The 19,981-nt window shown below is 35.6% G+C and overlaps 1 protein-coding gene across 17 annotated transcripts in view; it reads left to right on the forward strand.

Moving 5' to 3' along the window:
- ERC2 (ELKS/RAB6-interacting/CAST family member 2) overlaps positions 1–19,981 on the forward strand; it is a 939,781-nt gene that overhangs the window by 452,210 nt on the left and 467,590 nt on the right. For 11 of the 17 annotated variants that reach the window (XR_005784479.1, XR_005784476.1, XR_005784477.1 and 8 more), the window contains 2 exons: positions 254–394; positions 4,428–4,463. Coding sequence is in view for 14 of the 17 variants with exons in the window: in XM_040454749.1 (XP_040310683.1) it covers positions 254–394; positions 4,428–4,463 (177 nt within the window). In the remaining 3 variants the exon portion in view is untranslated. The remainder of the gene's footprint in view (positions 1–253; positions 395–4,427; positions 4,464–19,981) is intronic. The other 6 variants (XM_040454746.1, XM_040454747.1, XM_040454753.1 and 3 more) reach the window with 1 other exon arrangement.

Raw genomic sequence — 19,981 nt, forward strand, 5'->3', positions numbered from 1 at the left:
TGAGATGTGAAACATGCATTTACTGACCACACCATTTGGTCACATTTGATTCTATTGCAGTTAGATCCTGCTCAGTTCTGTAAGCTGTCCAATTTTAATTTCCTGGCCAGAGCCAGCTATTGTTACCTTAGTAAGACTATATTTACCCTTTCTGTCTAATGCACACTTTATTGCTATGCATAGAATCAATGTATTCAAATTGAAGACTAGTAGAAATTCTAGTGTTTTACTCACTCGTGTTCTTTCCTTTCAGTCTAGTTTAATTGACCTCAAGGAACATGCATCTTCATTAGCCTCAGCAGGACTGAAAAGGGACTCCAAATTAAAATCTCTGGAAATAGCCATTGAACAAAAGAAAGAAGAATGTAGCAAATTGGAAGCACAGTTAAAAAAGGTAAGTGAAGTCCAAGAAAATAAATGCTCATTATGAATATATAAAATGGAAAAGGAAGAGATATTTTGCAAAGAAACAAACCCCTTATCTTTTGCTGTCTGCTGATAAGAGAATTAGGCACTCTTAGCTTAAGAAGTCTGCATCAAATTGGTTAGTGAACCTAAAAAAAAAATATCTTAGGTTTCCTGTCTGAAAAAAACTTGAAAAATAGATGAAAATAGTAATGGAAGTAAAAAAATATTATAAAAACAAGCTGTTACTCACTGGGGAAATCTCAACTTTAAAAAAGATAAATGGAAATGTTTGTAACAAATCAAAGAATCCAGGGGCCCCATTTATATTGATAAACTTTTACTACTTTCAGAAGTAGGCCAATTATTGTATTAGAACTTTGTAAAAGTTTACCTGACAATATAAATTTCTAAAAGTCTGCCCAAATAGTCAAAATCTCTAGACTATCTGTGGGATGACTCTTTATACTTAACCAAAAATGACCTTAATGTCTTAGAAAGCTTGTTGAATGTAGAAGACTTTGGAAAAGAAAACAGCATCTTTACATTGTAGCATTAACATGTTTTCTCTGAACTGGACATTTTTGTGGAGTACATTTCCAGTCATGCATTGTTCCTTTGACTTTTTCCCTGTGTTGTTTGGTACGTCTGCACTCATTGTCCACATAAAACTCATAACTTTATGAGTTTAAGCATTTTGTTTCCCTTTGACAGCTTATACACTTATTCAAAAGAGGTGATAAGAATCTAAATAATCAAAGCATATAATAACGTTTGATTATATATAATGTATAGCACACTGGAATGGGGATTTATTTGATAAAGTTATGAAAATATATGATGTGGATGATAAGGATGCTAAAGCATCATATATCTGTGGAGAAATTATTCTGAATACATAAAAATTGAATATACTATTTTGTACAATACAATACATAACTGAAATGTTCAGTTTACCATGGAATTTTAGGAAATTGTCCTGAGAAATTTCACACTAGTAAAGTCTCCTTTCTAAAGATAAATATGGAGATCAAATCCCTCTATAGCAAAATAGCAAGAAAATCTCTGTATTGCATAATCTGCTTTCCAATCCACTCAGCATCTCACTTTTTTTCAAGTAGTATCTAGTTAAGCAGCCATCTTGAACAATAAATATAAGAATTTAATTTGCCCATTTGAGGGTGCTTAAGTAGCAATTGAGTTGTCTATTTATGCATTGGGTGTATGATAATACATTCTTGACGCATATAATGAATGTGTGCTGTAATATGTTATACATGCATGTACGTATCAAGAAATGAGCCCATGAAAGGTACTTTAATTTAATGAACAGTTTTGTGATCACAAGGCAGGCTTTAAGATACTGAGAGAGAACTTCATTAAGTTGCTTTGCATTAGCTTACCTCAGTTGCATTGTGCTGAGTCTTGAAGAAGGAGGACCTCAATTAGACCTGGCCATGAAAGACACCTCATGAACTCTTTGTAGCCCTTATGGAGATGAGGCCACTGCACATATTAATTCTGCAGATACATACTCGACATGCTCCCTTTTAGTGTAAATCACCGGTGGAATTTAAAACCCTCTAGTAATTAAAAAGGAAGAGGTTCACATAATGATACAGTTTCCTTGTATGTGACTTGACTAGTTTAGTAAGAGAACATCTATCTAAGCATTTCAATTTAGTTTCCTTCAAGGTAGCTCTGATTTGCCCACAGTATCACTCACAGCATGTGGTTTTCTTAAACTCTCAGGTAGACATGGTGTGCTGAAGTTCATATAGCAAATCCTATAAACATTTTAGCATTATTCCTGACAATATTTTAACCTTCTGTCACATCACCAGGATTAAAGTAACAAATATGGTTGTCTTGCTGTAAAGGACCTATTTAATTTATGAAAAGATAACTTATTTCTAAGTGTATAAATAATGTTTGCTTATACTATCTCCTAAATGCATAGTACAGTGAGATTAAATAAAGTAATTATAATTTAAATATTTTCATACCTAACCTGCAGATGCTATTTTGTTATTCTTGGCTCTCTAGCATTAACTAAATTCAAAAGTTTAAAATACTTTTCCTAGTAGTCTTTAATTTCTGCTAATAAATAGTTCCATAAAAACCTCAAGTGCCCATCACCTTAAAAAGAATTGAGATCTACATGAAATATTTGAAAATATAAGCCAACAGTATGTGAATATACATATAAACACATCATTTACTCATGGAAAAATAAGCAGCTATAAAAGCTTAAGGAGTGTCTGGGCCTCCTTTTAAATAAAAGGGTATGTGACTTGTGAATAAAATATAAAGGGTTACTAAATGAAAGCTGAAAACATAATAGTTTTATTATGTCATAAATAAACCATGAATTCCCAATGGAATTTTGCTCAAGATTTGTGAGCGTCCAGGTATTTTTGCCATAAAATGTACACAACGTTGTAGATGTGTTTAGCTGAACAGAAACCTTGTCTGCCAATTACAGTGGCATCCAAATTGTGATTTAAATTTATTTTGGTCTTATGAACAATTCTTGACATTGGTAAGGTGAGTTTTTACATAAAAGTTTATGGAGAACATTCACATGCATAGTTACTTTTAATCCTTTACTGTACTGTTAATTTAAGTCTCCAAATCCTTCATGATGAAAAATGGTTATAGGCAGAAAAGGAATTAGTCCTTACACATTGCATCTCACCTCTTAAAAACAGATAGTCACACATCAGATATTCATGTGTGAGGAAACTTTTACTGATATTTGTGAGGCTGATAAGATGGTATTAACCACATAACATACAACAACTAGTTATGAGCATGCTTTACAAATTAGTGTGTTCATTAATCTTAAATAGACACCCAGGGGTTGAGAAGAACCTGATTAGTGACAAGTGGGTAGTTTTGTCTTTCAAGAATATATGGTGTTCAATATGTAGAAGTAAGTTTACCTTGTATGTCTAGAAATCAATTAAGAATGATTCAAAACATTATAATTTGTGGTATTTGGTAATTTTCCAATTAATATCATTTTTGAGGAGAGTGGGTGTTTTTTTAACCAGGGCAAGATTATCATTTACTTCATCAAAGTTGAACAAATAAAAAATTCAGGCTCTTTAAAGGCACATACATGTCTCAGCGTAAAACAAAGTGAAATTTCTTACAATATTTCATCTTCTACACCTTGACGTTGAACCCCAGGTTAATGATGCAGGTATTTAAGAAATAGAACCAGGGAGTAATATTTAAAATAATATTCAGTACATTTAAATCCACCAAAATTTAAATCTTCTACACAAAAAAGACTGGAGAGCATTACAAATTCTGAAGCACTTGGAACATAATAGGATAGTCACTAAAAATTATATTTTTTGTTAATTATGAACTAACAGTACAAGTTGGTAATGGGAAATGGATAATACTGTATTTTGGTTCCCTTTATTCTTCCTGGTTACTTAATTTTTTCTTCTCCCATTTACTGTTAATCCTATAATGTCTTGCTTACTGATATTTGCTATTGCTAACCTGCTGTTTGCTGATCTATATTTTCCTAAAGTTAGACTGAATAGAAACTTCAGGCTTGTGTTAATATAAAAAAAAGAGCTATAAATTCAATGATAAGATTTAATTAATCTTTTATTATTACCATCTTTGAAGTTCAGGTAATAAATTGCAGGCTTGGCCAAAAGTACTTCTTCTGATTAATTGCTAGAGGCCAGCACTTCATGTATCATCAAAAGTGGACAGCTTTCTTTATTTCATGGGTTATTTAACTTGAGAAAGGGAAAGTAACACAAACCTTAAATTTCTTATTCCAGCTATTCTTTTTTAGGAGCCAAAGTCAACATTTTTATTTCCCTAGAGCCTCTCACTTTCACCGTGGAATGTTTAGAAACTGAAATTTCTTCTTTTTTAACGACCAGTTTGTCTGTGCAAATGCACTGGATTTGTTGAGCTAATGCTGTTTTTCTGGATCTTTCCTTCTTTCCCTGTCTGTGCTTCAATGCCTCCCCAACTTTGCAATGTAGCAAGCTGAGCAGTTGTTCAATCAGATGTACAACCCAGTAAGTCATTTCTGAAAGTTCCCGCTGTAACATATCAAAGCATGAGGATCCATTGATCACATGTCACGGTGTACCATACTGGGGAGGTTTTAAAAATAGTTATGAGTCTCTTCCCATTTCCGTTTTGTCAAAAGAAATGATCTGTGCAAAGGCCACTGCCATTTCTTTTGAATGTGAAATTTAAAAATTAAGAACTCAAGAAAATATTGCCAGCTCTGCTATCACATCCTTCTAAACTTTATAGAAAAGCTGAGGTCAGCTGCAGATCTGGGCTCAGAGAATTCTTTCTTAGATCCTTCTAACTCAGAGTTACCTATGTGAAATGGGATAGCATTTCATAAAGTAGCAAGCAGCTCGATGTAAATTATATACAAATGATAGAAGTTAAAATAGGTTTAGATTTAAAAATAGGGCTATGCTCTTTGAAATTGGTAAATGATGAACATTATTGTGGGTTTTGTAACAGTTAAAAACATGTCATTTGGCCGAGGACAAACTAAAATATAGCCTCCTAATAACAGATAGTAACAATTCTGATTATAGCTTAATGGTACACAAAACAGGTAACTAGTAAAAATATATGTAAAATGGCTAGCCCAGATGCCACCACTGATTTTTTTAATCCTAATGACAGGTGTGCATTTATATGAAGCAGTTTATTTGTTTTCTTTAACTTATTAAAGAAGAAAGACCTTTTTGTTTTGTCAACTCAACTGGCTTACTGGGTGAAATATTACCTAAAGGTGACCAGAATTTGTCAGTTGGTAGATGTGATCTGTGCTATAATGCATTCTAATTACCTCCTACTTATGAATTCACATCATGGGAAGAGTAGCATAGATAAAAGAAACAATTCAGCCAACAACTTTTGTTAAGCTGCTATTCCAGGTTACATCCAGCATGATATACAAGATGCTTGGGTGTATTTAATTAGATTCAACCTCCACTCTCCAAACTTTAAAACAAATTTTGTTTTCGCAAACAATTTCTCAATTTCAGTTGGTGTATCTTTATTAACCTCTTTCCCCAAATACGATTTTTAGTAGACCAGGAAAAATACTCCAGATTTCCTTTCCCTAAACATTTGAATGGGAATGTTAGTAAGCAGGCTCAAAACAATGGGTAGGTGAAGAAGGACAAAGTTTGGAATATCTTTAAGCTTGAAAATTGACCCTGGGAAAAATAAGTATTTTCATTAGATCATTTTTAAAAGATGTAAAGTAATCCCACTGAAATTGTTTCACATTTACTAAAGACAGGAAGAAAACCAAAGTATGTCACATTTTGGGCGTGTGCAGGACATTTTTTCCTGTAGCAGCAAAGATTTATCAGGACCACAATAGGATTTCAGCATCCCTGTCAGGATAGGTAGGACCAAAGAAATACCTCTGTTAACCTTTAGATCATTTCCAGAAATTTTGACAATATGGCATTTATTGGACTTTGCCTTCATATTAACCACAGTGGTGGGTCTCCAGGAAGCAAAAACAAACTTTACTCCTCAAATTAATGAAGCTAACCCATTGGTTTGGCATCCTGGACGTATAGCCAACCTCTCATTATTTTAACTCTCCCTGTCTGCAGATATTCTCAGGGTCCAGTTCTTTTTGGAACTGATAGGGATACAGCATGATAGATTTTCTATCCTTAAGAGTCTTTTAAAAAATAATCATGTTTTCCTGGTTATAAAAATAACATATGGTCACAGTGGAGAATTTACAAAAGTATAGAATTATTGGAGAAAATAAAAATAACAGGATGTCTTACAACACAAAGATAATCACTAGGAACATCTGTGTGGTTCCCTACCCAGACATCTTTTTGTTATTCTTGTCCTTTCCTTTCTCCCTTTGTCTTCTTCTTTCTTTCCTTTCTCCCTTCTTCCCCCTACTTCCTTTTTTACTTTCTTCTGTCTCATTTCTTCTCTTTTATTCTTATTTAATACTCTTATTTCTTTTCACCAAATTGTGTCAGTGTTTATTGAGTTGTAGATCCTGTTTTTATAACATTTCATCAGCATTTTCTCTAGTAACTGTTATTCCAAAACACTGTCTTAGGGATTATGTGACATTTTACTGTATTTACTCATTCCCCAAATGTTGCTCATCCCTTTCCTCCTTTTTTTTTTTTTTGCCATTATATAATGCTCTGAAAAACATCTTTCCATATTAATTTCCAGACATTTCTGTTTTTCATGGAATAAGTTCCTGGTAAATGACTTTTGAAAGGTCCCGATAGTTCTTGCTAAGATGCATTTTAGAGAAATTCTAGCATTGACACTTCCAACACAATGAAGGCAGCCTTTTTGCCACACCCAACCAACATGGAAAACTGCTATTTTACATAACTTGGACAAATGTGTAGATGGAATTTTTTTTCTTATTTTAACTTTATTTTCTTTTATTACTAGAGTGGTTGAAGTTTTTAATAACTTTATTAGCTGTTGGTATTTTTCTTCTCTTAATTATTTCTTTAAGTCACATAAGCACTTGTTTTTGAGCTTATTTCATTCATTGGTTTGTATGAGTCATTCTTTGCTTTATATAGAATCTTTGCCAGATTTGTGATAAAATTTCATTGAAGTATTTTTTAAATAAGTAAAACTATTTTTAGGTTTCTTGGCTTGTGTTTCCCTGTATGATTTTCTCATTTCCTTTATGCTTAGAAGTCATTATTGGATTTCAAGAATAGACACCTACATTTAAAATTTTTTTTAATGTTACCTTTCACATCAATTTAACCCCTTTAGTTTATTTTGATTCATTTTGAAAGGTGAAGTTTTCACGTATATATTTTTTAAATGATTTGAATGATTATCTAATTATCCCAGTACCATTTATCAAATAATTCTTTATCCACTGATCTTGATACTGTTCATTGTATGTCTCATTTGGATGAATGTCTTAGTTTCTGAGCTTCCATTTGGTTTTATCAATGTCTGTTGCTTGTTGAGTCAGAATTTTAATTATTGTTGCTTTATAATATTTTCAAAATATCTAGTGAAATAAATTCCACCCTAGTTTGTTTCTACTTTTCATTTTGGCTTGTTTTAGTATTATTAACCTTTAATTTTCTATTATTCTACGTAAATTTTAAGATCACCCTTGTCAACTAATTTGTTAATTTTTATTTGAATTATACTCAACCTATAAAATAATTTTAGAATGATATCTTTCCAATATTATTTCTTCCAGTTCATGAACTTGATACAACTTTTGTTTATTTCAGAGATCTTTTACAGTAAAGGTTTGACATTTTTCTATTATAGGCTTGTGATAGTTCCTTTTAAAGATCCTAAGCAGTACTATATATATATAATTGTTAAGTTACTAAAAATTTATGTTAGGTGAATTTTGGGGGAATGCTGTATTATTCCTTTTATTTTCTAATCAGTTATTGATACCTAGGAAATTTCTTTTATTATTGTATGTTTATTTTGAATCAGGCCTCCCTATACATTTTGGTGAATTATAACTTAATTATTTTTGTTAAATAAGATCATCTTATTGTCACTTCTATGCCCATTAATCTAAACTAAATCAGAATAAATAAAGATTTAGCTTTAAAGTCTTCCTGGGAACATTTTCTCCTAGAGTAGAAGTAAACCTACTTTTGAAACTCTTTAACTTTTACTTTAGTCACCCATGTAATACTGAGTGATGCTGTAATGCCATTTCGTAGGAATCTAAAATTTTATCTTTGTATCCTTATTATTATAATAATAACCTTTCTGCAGCTTAAATATCAGTCTCTACTCCCGGAGGAGTTTTGTCTTGTCATTATAAACACTGTGCAGGCTATCTTCAGTTGAATTCTTTTCTTCCCTTAGTTCTTAACTCCAGCAAATAATATGTTTTTTTTTTTTTCATCAGTCTCAAATACCTTCTTTGCTGTAACTCTAGTAGTTATTATGCCCAGAGATGGTATCCAGAGGTCTCATAAATTTTTAATAAAACTTTAGAGCTTCTGGGTCCTCAGCTTAGTGCATTGTACAATATCCTTGTTGCTGCAAGGCAAATGACTGATTTGGAGGCCCTGGGGGCAACTTTTTGACTGGCCAGGGCCCACTTGAGACCCCTCTGATGTACCTCCACACCTGTGAATTTTTCCCCTTGCCTGGTCACTATCCACTGAAATCCTGTCTCTTCTGCAAACGCATCTTTTGCAGGGCTCACATTTTATGCACTGGTTTACAAGAAAAAGACCAAGCATTTTTCTAGTCTAGAGAGAGAAAAAAATCTTGATAATGTTCAGTTAGGTCTTCTTGATTTATAGGACTGTGCAATCCCAAGAACATGGTGGACTGAATTATAAATGCTTTCACAGTCATTTTTAGGTACAGTGGTTTATTTTTGCAATTTGTTTGCCTATTTATGAAAATTATTTGATTCACTCATAGACTAGTCCCCCAACACAATGGAAAACTACAACTATTTAAGAGACAATTCATGGCATGCACACAGCATGTACTAACACATGGACCCACACAAACACCTCATACTTGCTCTAGGCTTTCAGTGTCTAAAGAACTCAAGTAATATGTGCAATAACACTGAAGATTTGAGGTCACATGTTTTATTTAAGAACATCCAGAGAACTTCAGTTCTCTATTTTGCTAATTTTAGGACATTTCATAGTTAGAAGGGATTACATTATAATTGTATTTTCGTTTGAATGGTCTTAAAAAGTGTTAAGCATACAGATGATTCTTTTTATTTGTATATGTGTGACATAACAAAAATTATTTTGAACATTTGTTTATTTATTTATAGCCTATGTGTTCCATCTGTGAAAAATGTTAGATTTTAGAATAGTTGTTATAAAATGAAAAATGTGAGTATTTCAGATGTACTTAGCTAGAATTATAAAAGAAGAATTTCCTTTAGAAATAAGTAGTATAAGATTCAAAGACATATCATTGTTAGATTTTTAATAAAGTATTGAGGCTCAGCTTTTATATTTTGTATTAATTGGATTTAAATAAAATGTAAATTTTATAATATGTTCTAGTTCTTTAATCATACAAACTTTATTTTAAAAAGTGATATTTTTAAAAAATGGGCACCTGGGAGGCTCAGTTGGTTGTGACCAACTTCGGCTTAGGTCATGATCTCAGGGTCCATGAGTTCAAGCTCCATGTCGGGCTCTGTGCTGACAGCTCAGAGTCTAGAGCCCTCTTCAGATTCTGTTTCACTTCTTCTCTGCCCCTCACACTCTGTCTCTCTCTCAAAAATAAACTTTAAAAAAATTTTTTAAAAATGTAATATTTTGTTCATAAAGATGTGAAGAATGGAACTTTTTTTAGAATATTGAAATCAAATGTAATGTTTAAAGTAGTTTATATACCCTGTTCTGCTGTTCAGATAGGAAAGGAATTTTAAAGTGCTGTTAACAGACACCAAACCCCCAAAGTGCTGCAATCAGGAATCATATTTTCACTGTGCATAAATTTAGCAAATTATTGCTAAAACTCATAAGCATCAGGGAAGAAAAACTATCAGACTCATTAGTTAGTGTTCTGCTTATACTTTACGATCACGACTAATCATTTGTTTATTTTGAAAGAAATAATTTTTTTTAAATTGTTAGGCCCTATTTCAAAGAGAGAATGCTATATAATATTATAATTGAACATTCCCTGCCCAATTTTCATAGCAGGTTTCTGGGCCAAAGTTAATGTTTTCCTTTTAAGCACTTAGAATGATGAACTGGAGTTTTACTGAATATAATCAATGTCTAACCTTTATAAGAGAAGTAGTAATAAATTTGCGATTTTTCATATTGATGATATCACTCTCCAGTTTGCCTTAAGCTACTTTTTGCTCTTTAATTTAAATTTAAATAACATTAACTTGAAACTTTGCCTTATTTCCTATAATAGTTCTAAATTCTATAATTAAAATAGCCACTAGGTATTGTTATGTACTACTTGTCCTAAGTCATGACCAGATTTCTCTTTTGTGCTTGAATCAGACTTTCAAAGTCAGTTTACATCAAAATTCCAAGGCTTGCCCACATCATTGAAGCTCCCCAGTTTGTTTTGATTTTTCCCACTTGTGGGGAAATTTCCTTACATGTGGAAATATAGGAAACATAATTGGGGGATCCTCAAAACTTTTACTGATCTAATATGTAATACAGACATTTCTGAAATATTCTTTCCCCAATTTCTGTGTTTCTGAGATGCTTGAGAGTTGGTGTCAAAGTTACCAGAAATATTTTGAGGCAGAACCAGATATCTAGATTTGCCTTTAAACCAACTGGTTTTAACCAGCAAAATTAAATCTCTACATTAAAAAAAGTATGCTTATTGATATTTTTTTGGTTTTAATGACTGGTGGATATCTTTGAAAGTGATGATATTCTTACCTATATCTATGATAATAAATAACTTCTAAAACCATTAAATCCCCACCAATCTGTATTTTCAAGAGCTAGATTCCCCACTAATACAGATAGGGGACAAAGTTGATGTGCCTTAGTAGAATGCAATGGGCAATCACTTCTTGACCTTTGGGGGGGGGCTAATTTGAAATCAACGCATCCATAAGGAGAAAGAATTACTGTGTATTTTTACTTTAAACCTTGAATGGGCCAGAATGCCATGCTAGGAATTTGTTCAGATAATCATTACTCAAATATATTTCTTATTTTTGTCTTCAGTGTCTGAAGTAACCAGCTATTCTAGGTTAAAGAACCCATGTTATAATTTGAAAAGGCAAGAGTATTGCTAAATGTAAATAAAGTGCTTCCTTCACTTCATTTTTAGAGGAGGCTCTGGCCTTATAACTTGGATGGAAGCATAGCTTTATAAGCTCAATCTCCTCCTGTATTTCTTTAGTATATGTAGTATAACCCTCAAGTCCATAGATCACAATATAACACACTCATGTAATGCTGGTTAACAATTTTAGCCCATCCTCTGAAAAGTTATGATTCAAGCCGAATGGAGGTGGCTACCTACAATATCTTTTATGAATTCTGTGGAGACTTTTGCCTCCACTACTCAGGTTGGATAGGGGGCTTACCAGCTGTCAGTCATGTGAAACTCATCCCTTGAATCTTTTCATGGACACTAATGATGACCCAGAAGCAATTGTTACTTGCCCATCTCTATACAACTCTTTCTTAATGCTTTTTATTGACTTACAAAAATTTTTTATAGGGTTTCTATTTACACCTTTATTTAATTACCCTTCCAAAAATCCAGGCACGTATCATTGATACGGAGATGTATATAACTCAAAGGTATTCTTGCAGTTGCCCATTCCTTTTAAAAAGAAGAATTACTGGCACCCATAAGTATTATCTAACAGATACCAGGCTAACTGTAAACTTGACTATGATCTCTTTTAATAACATGATCTAATTTTAGTATCACTTGAGGCCAACAGTGGTCTAGATTGAGGTATGTCTTTTGCTAGGCTTTCTGTACTTCGAAACATCCCATGAATCCTTTAACAGTATTCATTTGTTGGGTTGAAAAGAATACCAACCCACCTAATTTCACCTGGTGTCGAAAGCTGGCCTTAGATTATCTTTTCTTCACAGAGCTAAAAGAAGGAATGTGTTCAGATACCCATCCACCAGCAGACTGCTTTTTCTGTAAGCCTAGCAGGAGGCTTCTCTAAGGTGTATGTAGTATCTGGAAGAAAAACTAAATAAACCCATGAACTTAGCGGTATAACAAGCCATACCAATGGGATGCATATCGTAAAGTAATACTCATAATAAGAATACAAATGAATAATACCTTTCCTATGTTTGTTATTTGGTAGTTTTTGCTGTCCTTGGAGAAGCTAACCCCTTTGTCCATAGTAGTCATAAGACACAGGGCTAAATTTAGAATCTAGGTCTTGCAACTAGTAATCCTGTACCCATTTATTAAAAGTAATGATAATAATAATCATAAGAATAAAAACAACCAAAATAAAGCACAGTGGCTAACTGAACTGCTAGCTCTTTGCAAATCTTTAAATTAGAGTCAAGAGGGAATCCTAAATCAGAAACACACAATCAAAACCTATTTAAACTTCTTATGTTCTAGCTTCTTATTACTCAGTTCATGAGTCCTTTTTTCTTTTTTTTCTTTTTTTTCTTTTTTTTTATTTATATACGAAATTTATTGTCAAATTGGTTTCCATACAACACCCAGTGCTTATCCCAAAAGGTGCCCTCCTCAATACCCATCACCCACCCTCTCCTCCCTTCCACCCCCCATCAACCCTCAGTTTGCTCTCAGTTCTCAACAGTCTCTTGTGCTTTGGCTCTCTCCCACTCTAACCTCTTTTTTTTTTTTTTCCTTCCCCTCCCCCATGGGTTCCTGTTAAGTTTCTCAGGATCCACATAAGAGTGAAACCATATGGTATCTGTCTTTCTCTGTATGGCTTATTTCACTTAGCATCACACTCTCCAGTTCCATCCACGTTGCTACAAAAGGCCATATTTCATTTTTTCTCATTGCCACGTAGTATTTCATAATGTATATAAACCACAATTTCTTTATCCATTCATCAGTTGATGGACATTTAGGCTCTTTCCATAATTTGGCTATTGTTGAGAGTGCTGCTATGAACATTGGGGTACAAGTGCCCCTATGCATCAGTACTCCTGTGTCCCTTGGATAAATTCCTAGCAGTGCTATTGCTGGGTCATAGGGTAGGTCTATTTTTAATTTTCTGAGGAACCTCCACACTGCTTTCCAGAGCGGCTGCACCAATTTGCATTCCCACCAACAGTGCAAGAGGGTTCCCGTTTCTCCACATCCTCTCCAGCATCTATAGTCTCCTGATTTGTTCATTTTGGCCACTCTGACTGGCGTGAGGTGATACCTGAGTGTGGTTTTGATTTGTATTTCCCTGATAAGGAGCGACGCTGAACATCTTTTCATGTGCCTGTTGGCCATCCGGATGTCTTCTTTAGAGAAGTGTCTATTCATGTTTTCTGCCCATTTCTTCACTGGGTTATTTGCTTTTCGGGTGTAGAGTTTGGTGAGCTCTTTATAGATTTTGGATACTAGCCCTTTGTCCGATATGTCATTTGCAAATATCTTTTCCCATTCCGTTGGTTGCCTTTTAGTTTTGTTGGTTGTTTCCTTTGCTGTGCAGAAGCTTTTTATCTTCATAAGGTCCCAGTAATTCACTTTTGCTTTTAATTCCCTTGCCTTTGGGGATGTGTCGAGTAAGAGATTGCTACGGCTGAGGTCAGAGAGGTCTTTCCCTGCTTTCTCCTCTAAGGTTTTGATGGTTTCCTGTCTCACATTCAGGTCCTTTATCCATTTTGAGTTTATTTTTCTGAATGGTGTGAGAAAGTGGTCTAGTTTCAACCTTCTGCATGTTGCTGTCCAGTTCTCCCAGCACCATTTGTTAAAGAGACTGTCTTTTTTCCATTGGATGTTCTTTCCTGCTTTGTCAAAGATGAGTTGGCCATACGTTTGTGGGTCTAGTTCTGGGGTTTCTATTCTATTCCATTGGTCTATGTGTCTGTTTTTGTGCCAATACCATGCTGTCTTGATGATGACAGCTTTGTAGTAGAGGCTAAAGTCTGGGATTGTGATGCCTCCTGCTTTGGTCTTCTTCTTCAAAATTCCTTTGGCTATTCGGGGCCTTTTGTGGTTCCATATGAATTTGAGGATTGCTTGTTCTAGTTTCGAGAAGAATGCTGGTGCAATTTTGATTGGGATTGCATTGAATGTGTAGATAGCTTTGGGTAGTATTGACATTTTGACAATATTTATTCTTCCAATCCATGAGCAGGGAATGTCTTTCCATTTCTTTAAATCTTCTTCAATTACCTTCATAAGCTTTCTATAGTTTTCAGCATACAGATCCTTTACATCTTTGGTTAGATTTATTCCTAGGTATTTTATGCTTCTTGGTGCAATTGTGAATGGGATCAGTTTCTTTACTTGTCTTTCTGTTGCTTCATTGTTAGTGTATAAGAGTGCAACTGATTTCTGTACATTGATTTTGTATCCTGCAACTTTGCTGAATTCATGTATCAGTTCTAGCAGACTTTTGGTGGAGTCTATCGGATTTTCCATGTATAATATCATGTCATCTGCAAAAAGCGAAAGCTTGACTTCATCTTTGCCAATTTGGATGCCTTTGATTTCCTTTTGTTGTCTGATTGCTGATGCTAGAACTTCCAGCACTATGTTAAACAACAGCGGTGAGAGTGGGCATCCCTGTGGTGTTCCTGATCTCAGGGAAAAAGCTCTCAGTTTTTCCCCGTTGAGGATGATGTTAGCTGTGGGCTTTTCATAAATGGCTTTTATGATCTTTAAGTATGTTCCTTCTATCCTGACTTTCTCAAGGGTTTTTATTAAGAAAGGGTGCTGGATTTTCTCAAAGGTCTTTTCTGCATCGATTGACAGGATCATATGGTTTTTCTCTCTTTTTTTGTTAATGTGATGTATCACGTTGATTGATTTGCGAATGTTGAACCAGCCCTGCATCCCAGGAATGAATCCCACTTGATCATGGTGAATAATTCTTTTTATATGCCGTTGAATTCGATTTGCTAGTATCTTATTGAGAATTTTTGCATCCATATTCATCAGGGATATTGGCCTATAGTTCTCTTTTTTTACTGGGTCTCTGTCTGGTTTAGGAATCAAAGTAATACTGGCTTCATAGAATGAGTCTGGAAGTTTTCCTTCCCTTTCTATTTCTTGGAATAGCTTGAGAAGGATAGGTATTATCTCTGCTTTAAACGTCTGGTAGAACTCCCCTGGGAAGCCATCTGGTCCTGGACTCTTATTTGTTGGGAGATTTTTGGTCACCGATTCAATTTCTTCGCTGGTTATGGGTCTGTTCAAGCTTTCTATTTCCTCCTGATTGAGTTTTGGAAGAGTGTGGGTGTTCAGGAATTTGTCCGTTTCTTCTAGGTTGTCCAATTTGTTGGCATATAATTTTTCATAGTATTCCCTGATAATTGTTTGTATCTCTGAGGGATTGGTTGTAATAATTCCATTGTCATTCATGATTTTATCTATTTGGGTCATCTCCCTTTTCTTTTTGAGAAGCCTGGCTAGAGGTTTGTCAATTTTGTTTATTTTTTCAAAAAACCAACTCTTGGTTTCGTTGATCTGCTCTACAGTTTTTTTAGATTCTATATTGTCTGCTCTGATCTTTATTATTTCTCTTCTTCTGCTGGGTTTAGGCTGCCTTTGCTGTTCTGCTTCTAGTTCCTTTAGGTGTGCTGTTAGATTTTGTATTTGGGATTTTTCTTGTTTCTTGAGATAGGCCTGGATTGCAATGTATTTTCCTCTCAGGACTGCCTTCGCTGCGTCCCAAAGCGTTTGGATTGTTGTATTTTCATTTTCGTTTGTTTCCATATATTTTCTAATTTCTTCTCTAATTGCCTGGTTGACCACTCATTCGTTAGTAGGGTGTTCTTTAACCTCCATGCTTTTGGAGGTTTTCCAGACTTTTTTCTGTGGTTGATTTCAAGCTTCATAGCATTGTGGTCTGAAAGTATGCATGGTATGATTTCAATTCTTGTAAACTTATGAAGGGCTGTTTTGTGACCCAGTATATGATCTATCTTGGAGAATGTTCCATGTGCACTCGAGAAGAAAGTATATTCTGTTGCTTTGGGATGCAGAGTTCTAAATATATCTGTCAAGTCCATCTGATCCAATGTCTCATTCAGGGCCCTTGTTTCTTTATTGACCGTGTGTCTAGATGATCTATCCATTTCTGTAAGTGTGGTGTTAAAGTCCCCTGTAATTACCACATTCTTCTCAATAAGGTTGCTTATGTTTATGAGTAATTGTTTTATATATTTGGGCGCTCCGGTATTCGGCGCATAGACATTTATAATTGTTAGCTCTTCCTGATGGATAGACCCTGTCTCTATTATATAATATCCTTCTTCATCTCTTGTTACAGCCTTTAATCTAAAGTCTAGTTTGTCTGATATAAGTATGGCTACTCCAGCTTTCTTTTGGCTTCCAGTAGCATGATAAATAGTTCTCCATCCCCTCACTCTCAATCTAAAGGTGTCCTCAGGTCTAAAATGAGTCTCTTGTAGACAGCAAATAGATGGGTCTTGTTTTTTTATCCATTCTGATACCCTCTGTCTTTTGGTTGGCGCATTTAATCCATTTACATTCAGTGTTATTATAGAAAGATATGGGTTTAGAGTCATTGTGATGTCTGTATGTTTTATGCTTGTAGTGATGTCTCTGGTACTTTGTCTCACAGGGTCCCCCTTAGGATCTCTTGTAGGGCTGGTTTAGTGGTGACAAATTCCTTCAGTTTTTGTTTGTTTGGGAAGACCTTTATCTCTCCTTCTATTCTAAATGACAGGCTTGCTGGATAAAGGATTCTCGGCTGCATACTTTTTCTGTCTAGCACACTGAAAATCTCGTGCCAATTCTTTCTGGCCTGCCAAGTTTCAAAAGAGAGATCAGTCACGAGTCTTATAGGTCTCCCTTTATATGTGAGGGCACTTTTACCCCTTGTTGCTTTCAGAATTTTCTCTTTATCCTTGTATTTTGCCAGTTTCACTATGATATGTCGTGCAGAAGATCGATTCAAGTTACGTCTGAAGGGAGTTCTCTGTGCCTCTTGGATTTCGATGCCTTTTTCCTTCCCCAGTTCAGGGAAGTTCTCAGCTATTATTTCTTCAAGTACCCCTTCAGCACCTTTCCCTCTCTCTTCCTCCTCTGGGATACCGATTATGCGTATATTATTTCTTTTTAGTGTATCACTTAGTTCTCTAATTTTCCCCTCATACTCCTGGATTTTTTTATCTCTCTTTTTCTCCGCTTCCTCTTTTTCCATAACTTTATCTTCTAGTTCACCTATTCTCTCCTCTGCCTCTTCAATCCGAGCTGTGGTGGTTTCCATTTTGTTATGCATTTCGTTTAAAGCGTTTTTCAGCTCCTCGTGACTGTTCCTTAGTCCCTTGATCTCTGTAGCAAGAGATTCTCTGCTGTCAGCTATACTGTTTTCAAGCCCAGCGAGTAGTTTTATGACTATTATTCTAAATTCACTTTCTGTTATATTATTTAAATCCTTTTTGATCAGCTCATTAGCTGTTGTTATTTCCTGGAGATTCTTCTGAGGGGAATTCTTCCGCTTGGTCATTTTGGATAGTCCCTGGCGTGGTGAGGACCTGCAGGGCACTTCCCCTGTGCTGTGGTGTATAACTGGAGTTGGTGGGCGGAGCCGCAGTCAGACCTGATGTCTGCCCCCAGCCCACCGCTGGGGCCACAGTCAGACTGGTGCGTGCCTTCTCTTCCCCTCTCCTAGGGGCGGGATTCACTGTGGGGTGGGGTGGCCCGTCTGGGCTACTTGCACACTGCCAGGCTTGTGATGCTGGGGATCTGGCGTCTTAGCTGGGGTGGATAGGCAAGGTGCACAGGGGCAGGAAGGGCAGGCTTAGCTTGCTTCTCCTTAGGTGATCCACTTCAGGAGGGGCCCTGTGGCAGCAGGAGGGAGTCAGATCCGCTGCCGGAGGTTTGGCTCCGCAGAAGCGCAGAGTTGGGTGTTTGCGCGGAGCGAGCAAGTTCCCTGGCAGGAACTGGTTCTCTTTGGCATTTTGGCTGGGGGATGGGCGGGGGAGATGGCGCTGGCGAGCGCCTTTGTTCCCCACCAAACTGAGCTCTGTCGTCCGGGGGCTCAGCAGCTCTCCTTCCCTTTGTCCTCCAGCCTTCCCGCTTTCTGAGCAGAGCTGTTAACTTATGATCTCCCAGACGCTAAGTCGCGCTTGCTGTGGGAACACAGTCCGTCAGGCCCCTCCGCTCTTTGCAAGCCAGACTCGGGGGCTCTGCTTGGCCGGCGAGCCGCCCCTCCGCCCCGGCTCCCCCGCCAGTCCGTGGAGTGCGCACCGCCTCGCCGCCCTTCCTACCCTCTTCCGTGGGCCTCTCGTCTGCGCTTGGCTCCGGCGACTCCATTCTGCTAATCCTCTGGTGGTTTTCTGGGTTATTTAGGCAGGTGTAGGTGGAATCTAAGTGATCAGCAGGACGCGCGGTGAGTCCAGCGTCCTCCTATGCCGCCATCTTCCCTCTCTCATGAGTCCTTTTTTAAAGATCTTAATATCATTGGTTGGGTAGTTTGAGAAAAATGTCATGAGAAGCTTTCTAGCTGCCATAAAATAATGGTAACATAGCATAAAAGTGGAAGAGAATTAACATGAATATTTTGTTTTCTTTTTCTTAGCAGTTTTTAAAATTTTATATTTTAAGTGCTTTTCTGATACAAGAGAAATGAGTTGATTGTTATCATAAATAGGAGTAGGTATATGGAATAGTTATTTTCTTTTAAAATAGAGTGTCTACTCTGTATTTTAAAAGTGGAGATTAACAAATTTAAATATTCATTAATTCAATTTAAAATAAAATTGTTAGGTGAATAAACTTCTAAAGGCATATTAGCTCAGGATTCTCTTTCAGATTATTTAAATTATACTGAAAAAGCTCAGTAATCTATTAGAATAAAACCTAATGCATATACTAAGTAAACAAAAATAAATGTTTTCTGAGAAGTGTTGGTAAAAGGGAATAAACCAGTACCTGATAGTAGTATGTTGAAGTGATAAATTTTTCCAAGTTCTTTTGCATAGTTGAGTTTATGTGTTGAGTAAGGAAATCTTAGATTAAAGAACATGAAAGCAAATTATTTTTTCCTATCCTCATGCTTAAATAATATGTTACATGCAAGAATATTATTCTAAAAATGATTTTGTCATAAATAAGAAATTTCTTTGTATACTAATTTTTTAATTTATTTCAACTAAATCATTGCAAAAAACTGTCAACCTTGTAATAGCAGTATTAGTGTTAATTTTTCTAACCATGCATGATTCATTTAACCCCACAGTAGCTATAGCTTGCTTGCCTTGTTTTTTCCCTGAAATTAAAAAAAAAAAGTTATAAAAACACAATGAACATCTGTTCTACATAGCAAGACAGCAGAACAACTTAAGTCCTAATAAATTGTTAACATTGTATTATTTCACACATGGATTTTGGAGATACATACATATATGACTTCTCAAAACTTTCTCTGTTGAATGTGCACTGTTGTTAAACTACTTGTTTTTTCCCTGCCTACTCTTTGAAGAAGTCAATTAGGAATAATGGGAAACAAGGGGTAGGCAAAACATTGCAGCGCAGTGTTCTTTCCATCTGTCTGAGAATATTTCAGCCAAAAGTTTATTTTGGGAAAAAAAAAGCCATAACACACTTTCAGACACACAAAACCACAAATACTTTGGCTGCAAATTATTCTGCAGTGTTGTTGCTGTGTTGTTGCCTATGTATGTTTTTGTGTGTGAAGCTGCCACCCACCCATGCATGTGTTTGCAGATTCTTGTCTGTGTGCTTGTTCATGAATTAGCTCATCCTCCTCCTGGTTAAGGTTAAATTTCATCAAGAGAACAAGAATTTATGGGTATGACTGTTAGCTGGAAAGCCCTTCCTCACTTGCAAGTCTGTCTTTCAACCTACATCTTCTGCTGAAATCTCTCAGTGGGATGAAGTGTTCAATGAACAGTCAACCAGTCTC

The sequence above is a fragment of the Herpailurus yagouaroundi genome, unplaced genomic scaffold (assembly GCF_014898765.1).
Source record: "Herpailurus yagouaroundi ecotype Mexico unplaced genomic scaffold, PumYag 213, whole genome shotgun sequence".
Taxonomy (NCBI): domain Eukaryota; kingdom Metazoa; phylum Chordata; class Mammalia; order Carnivora; family Felidae; genus Herpailurus; species Herpailurus yagouaroundi.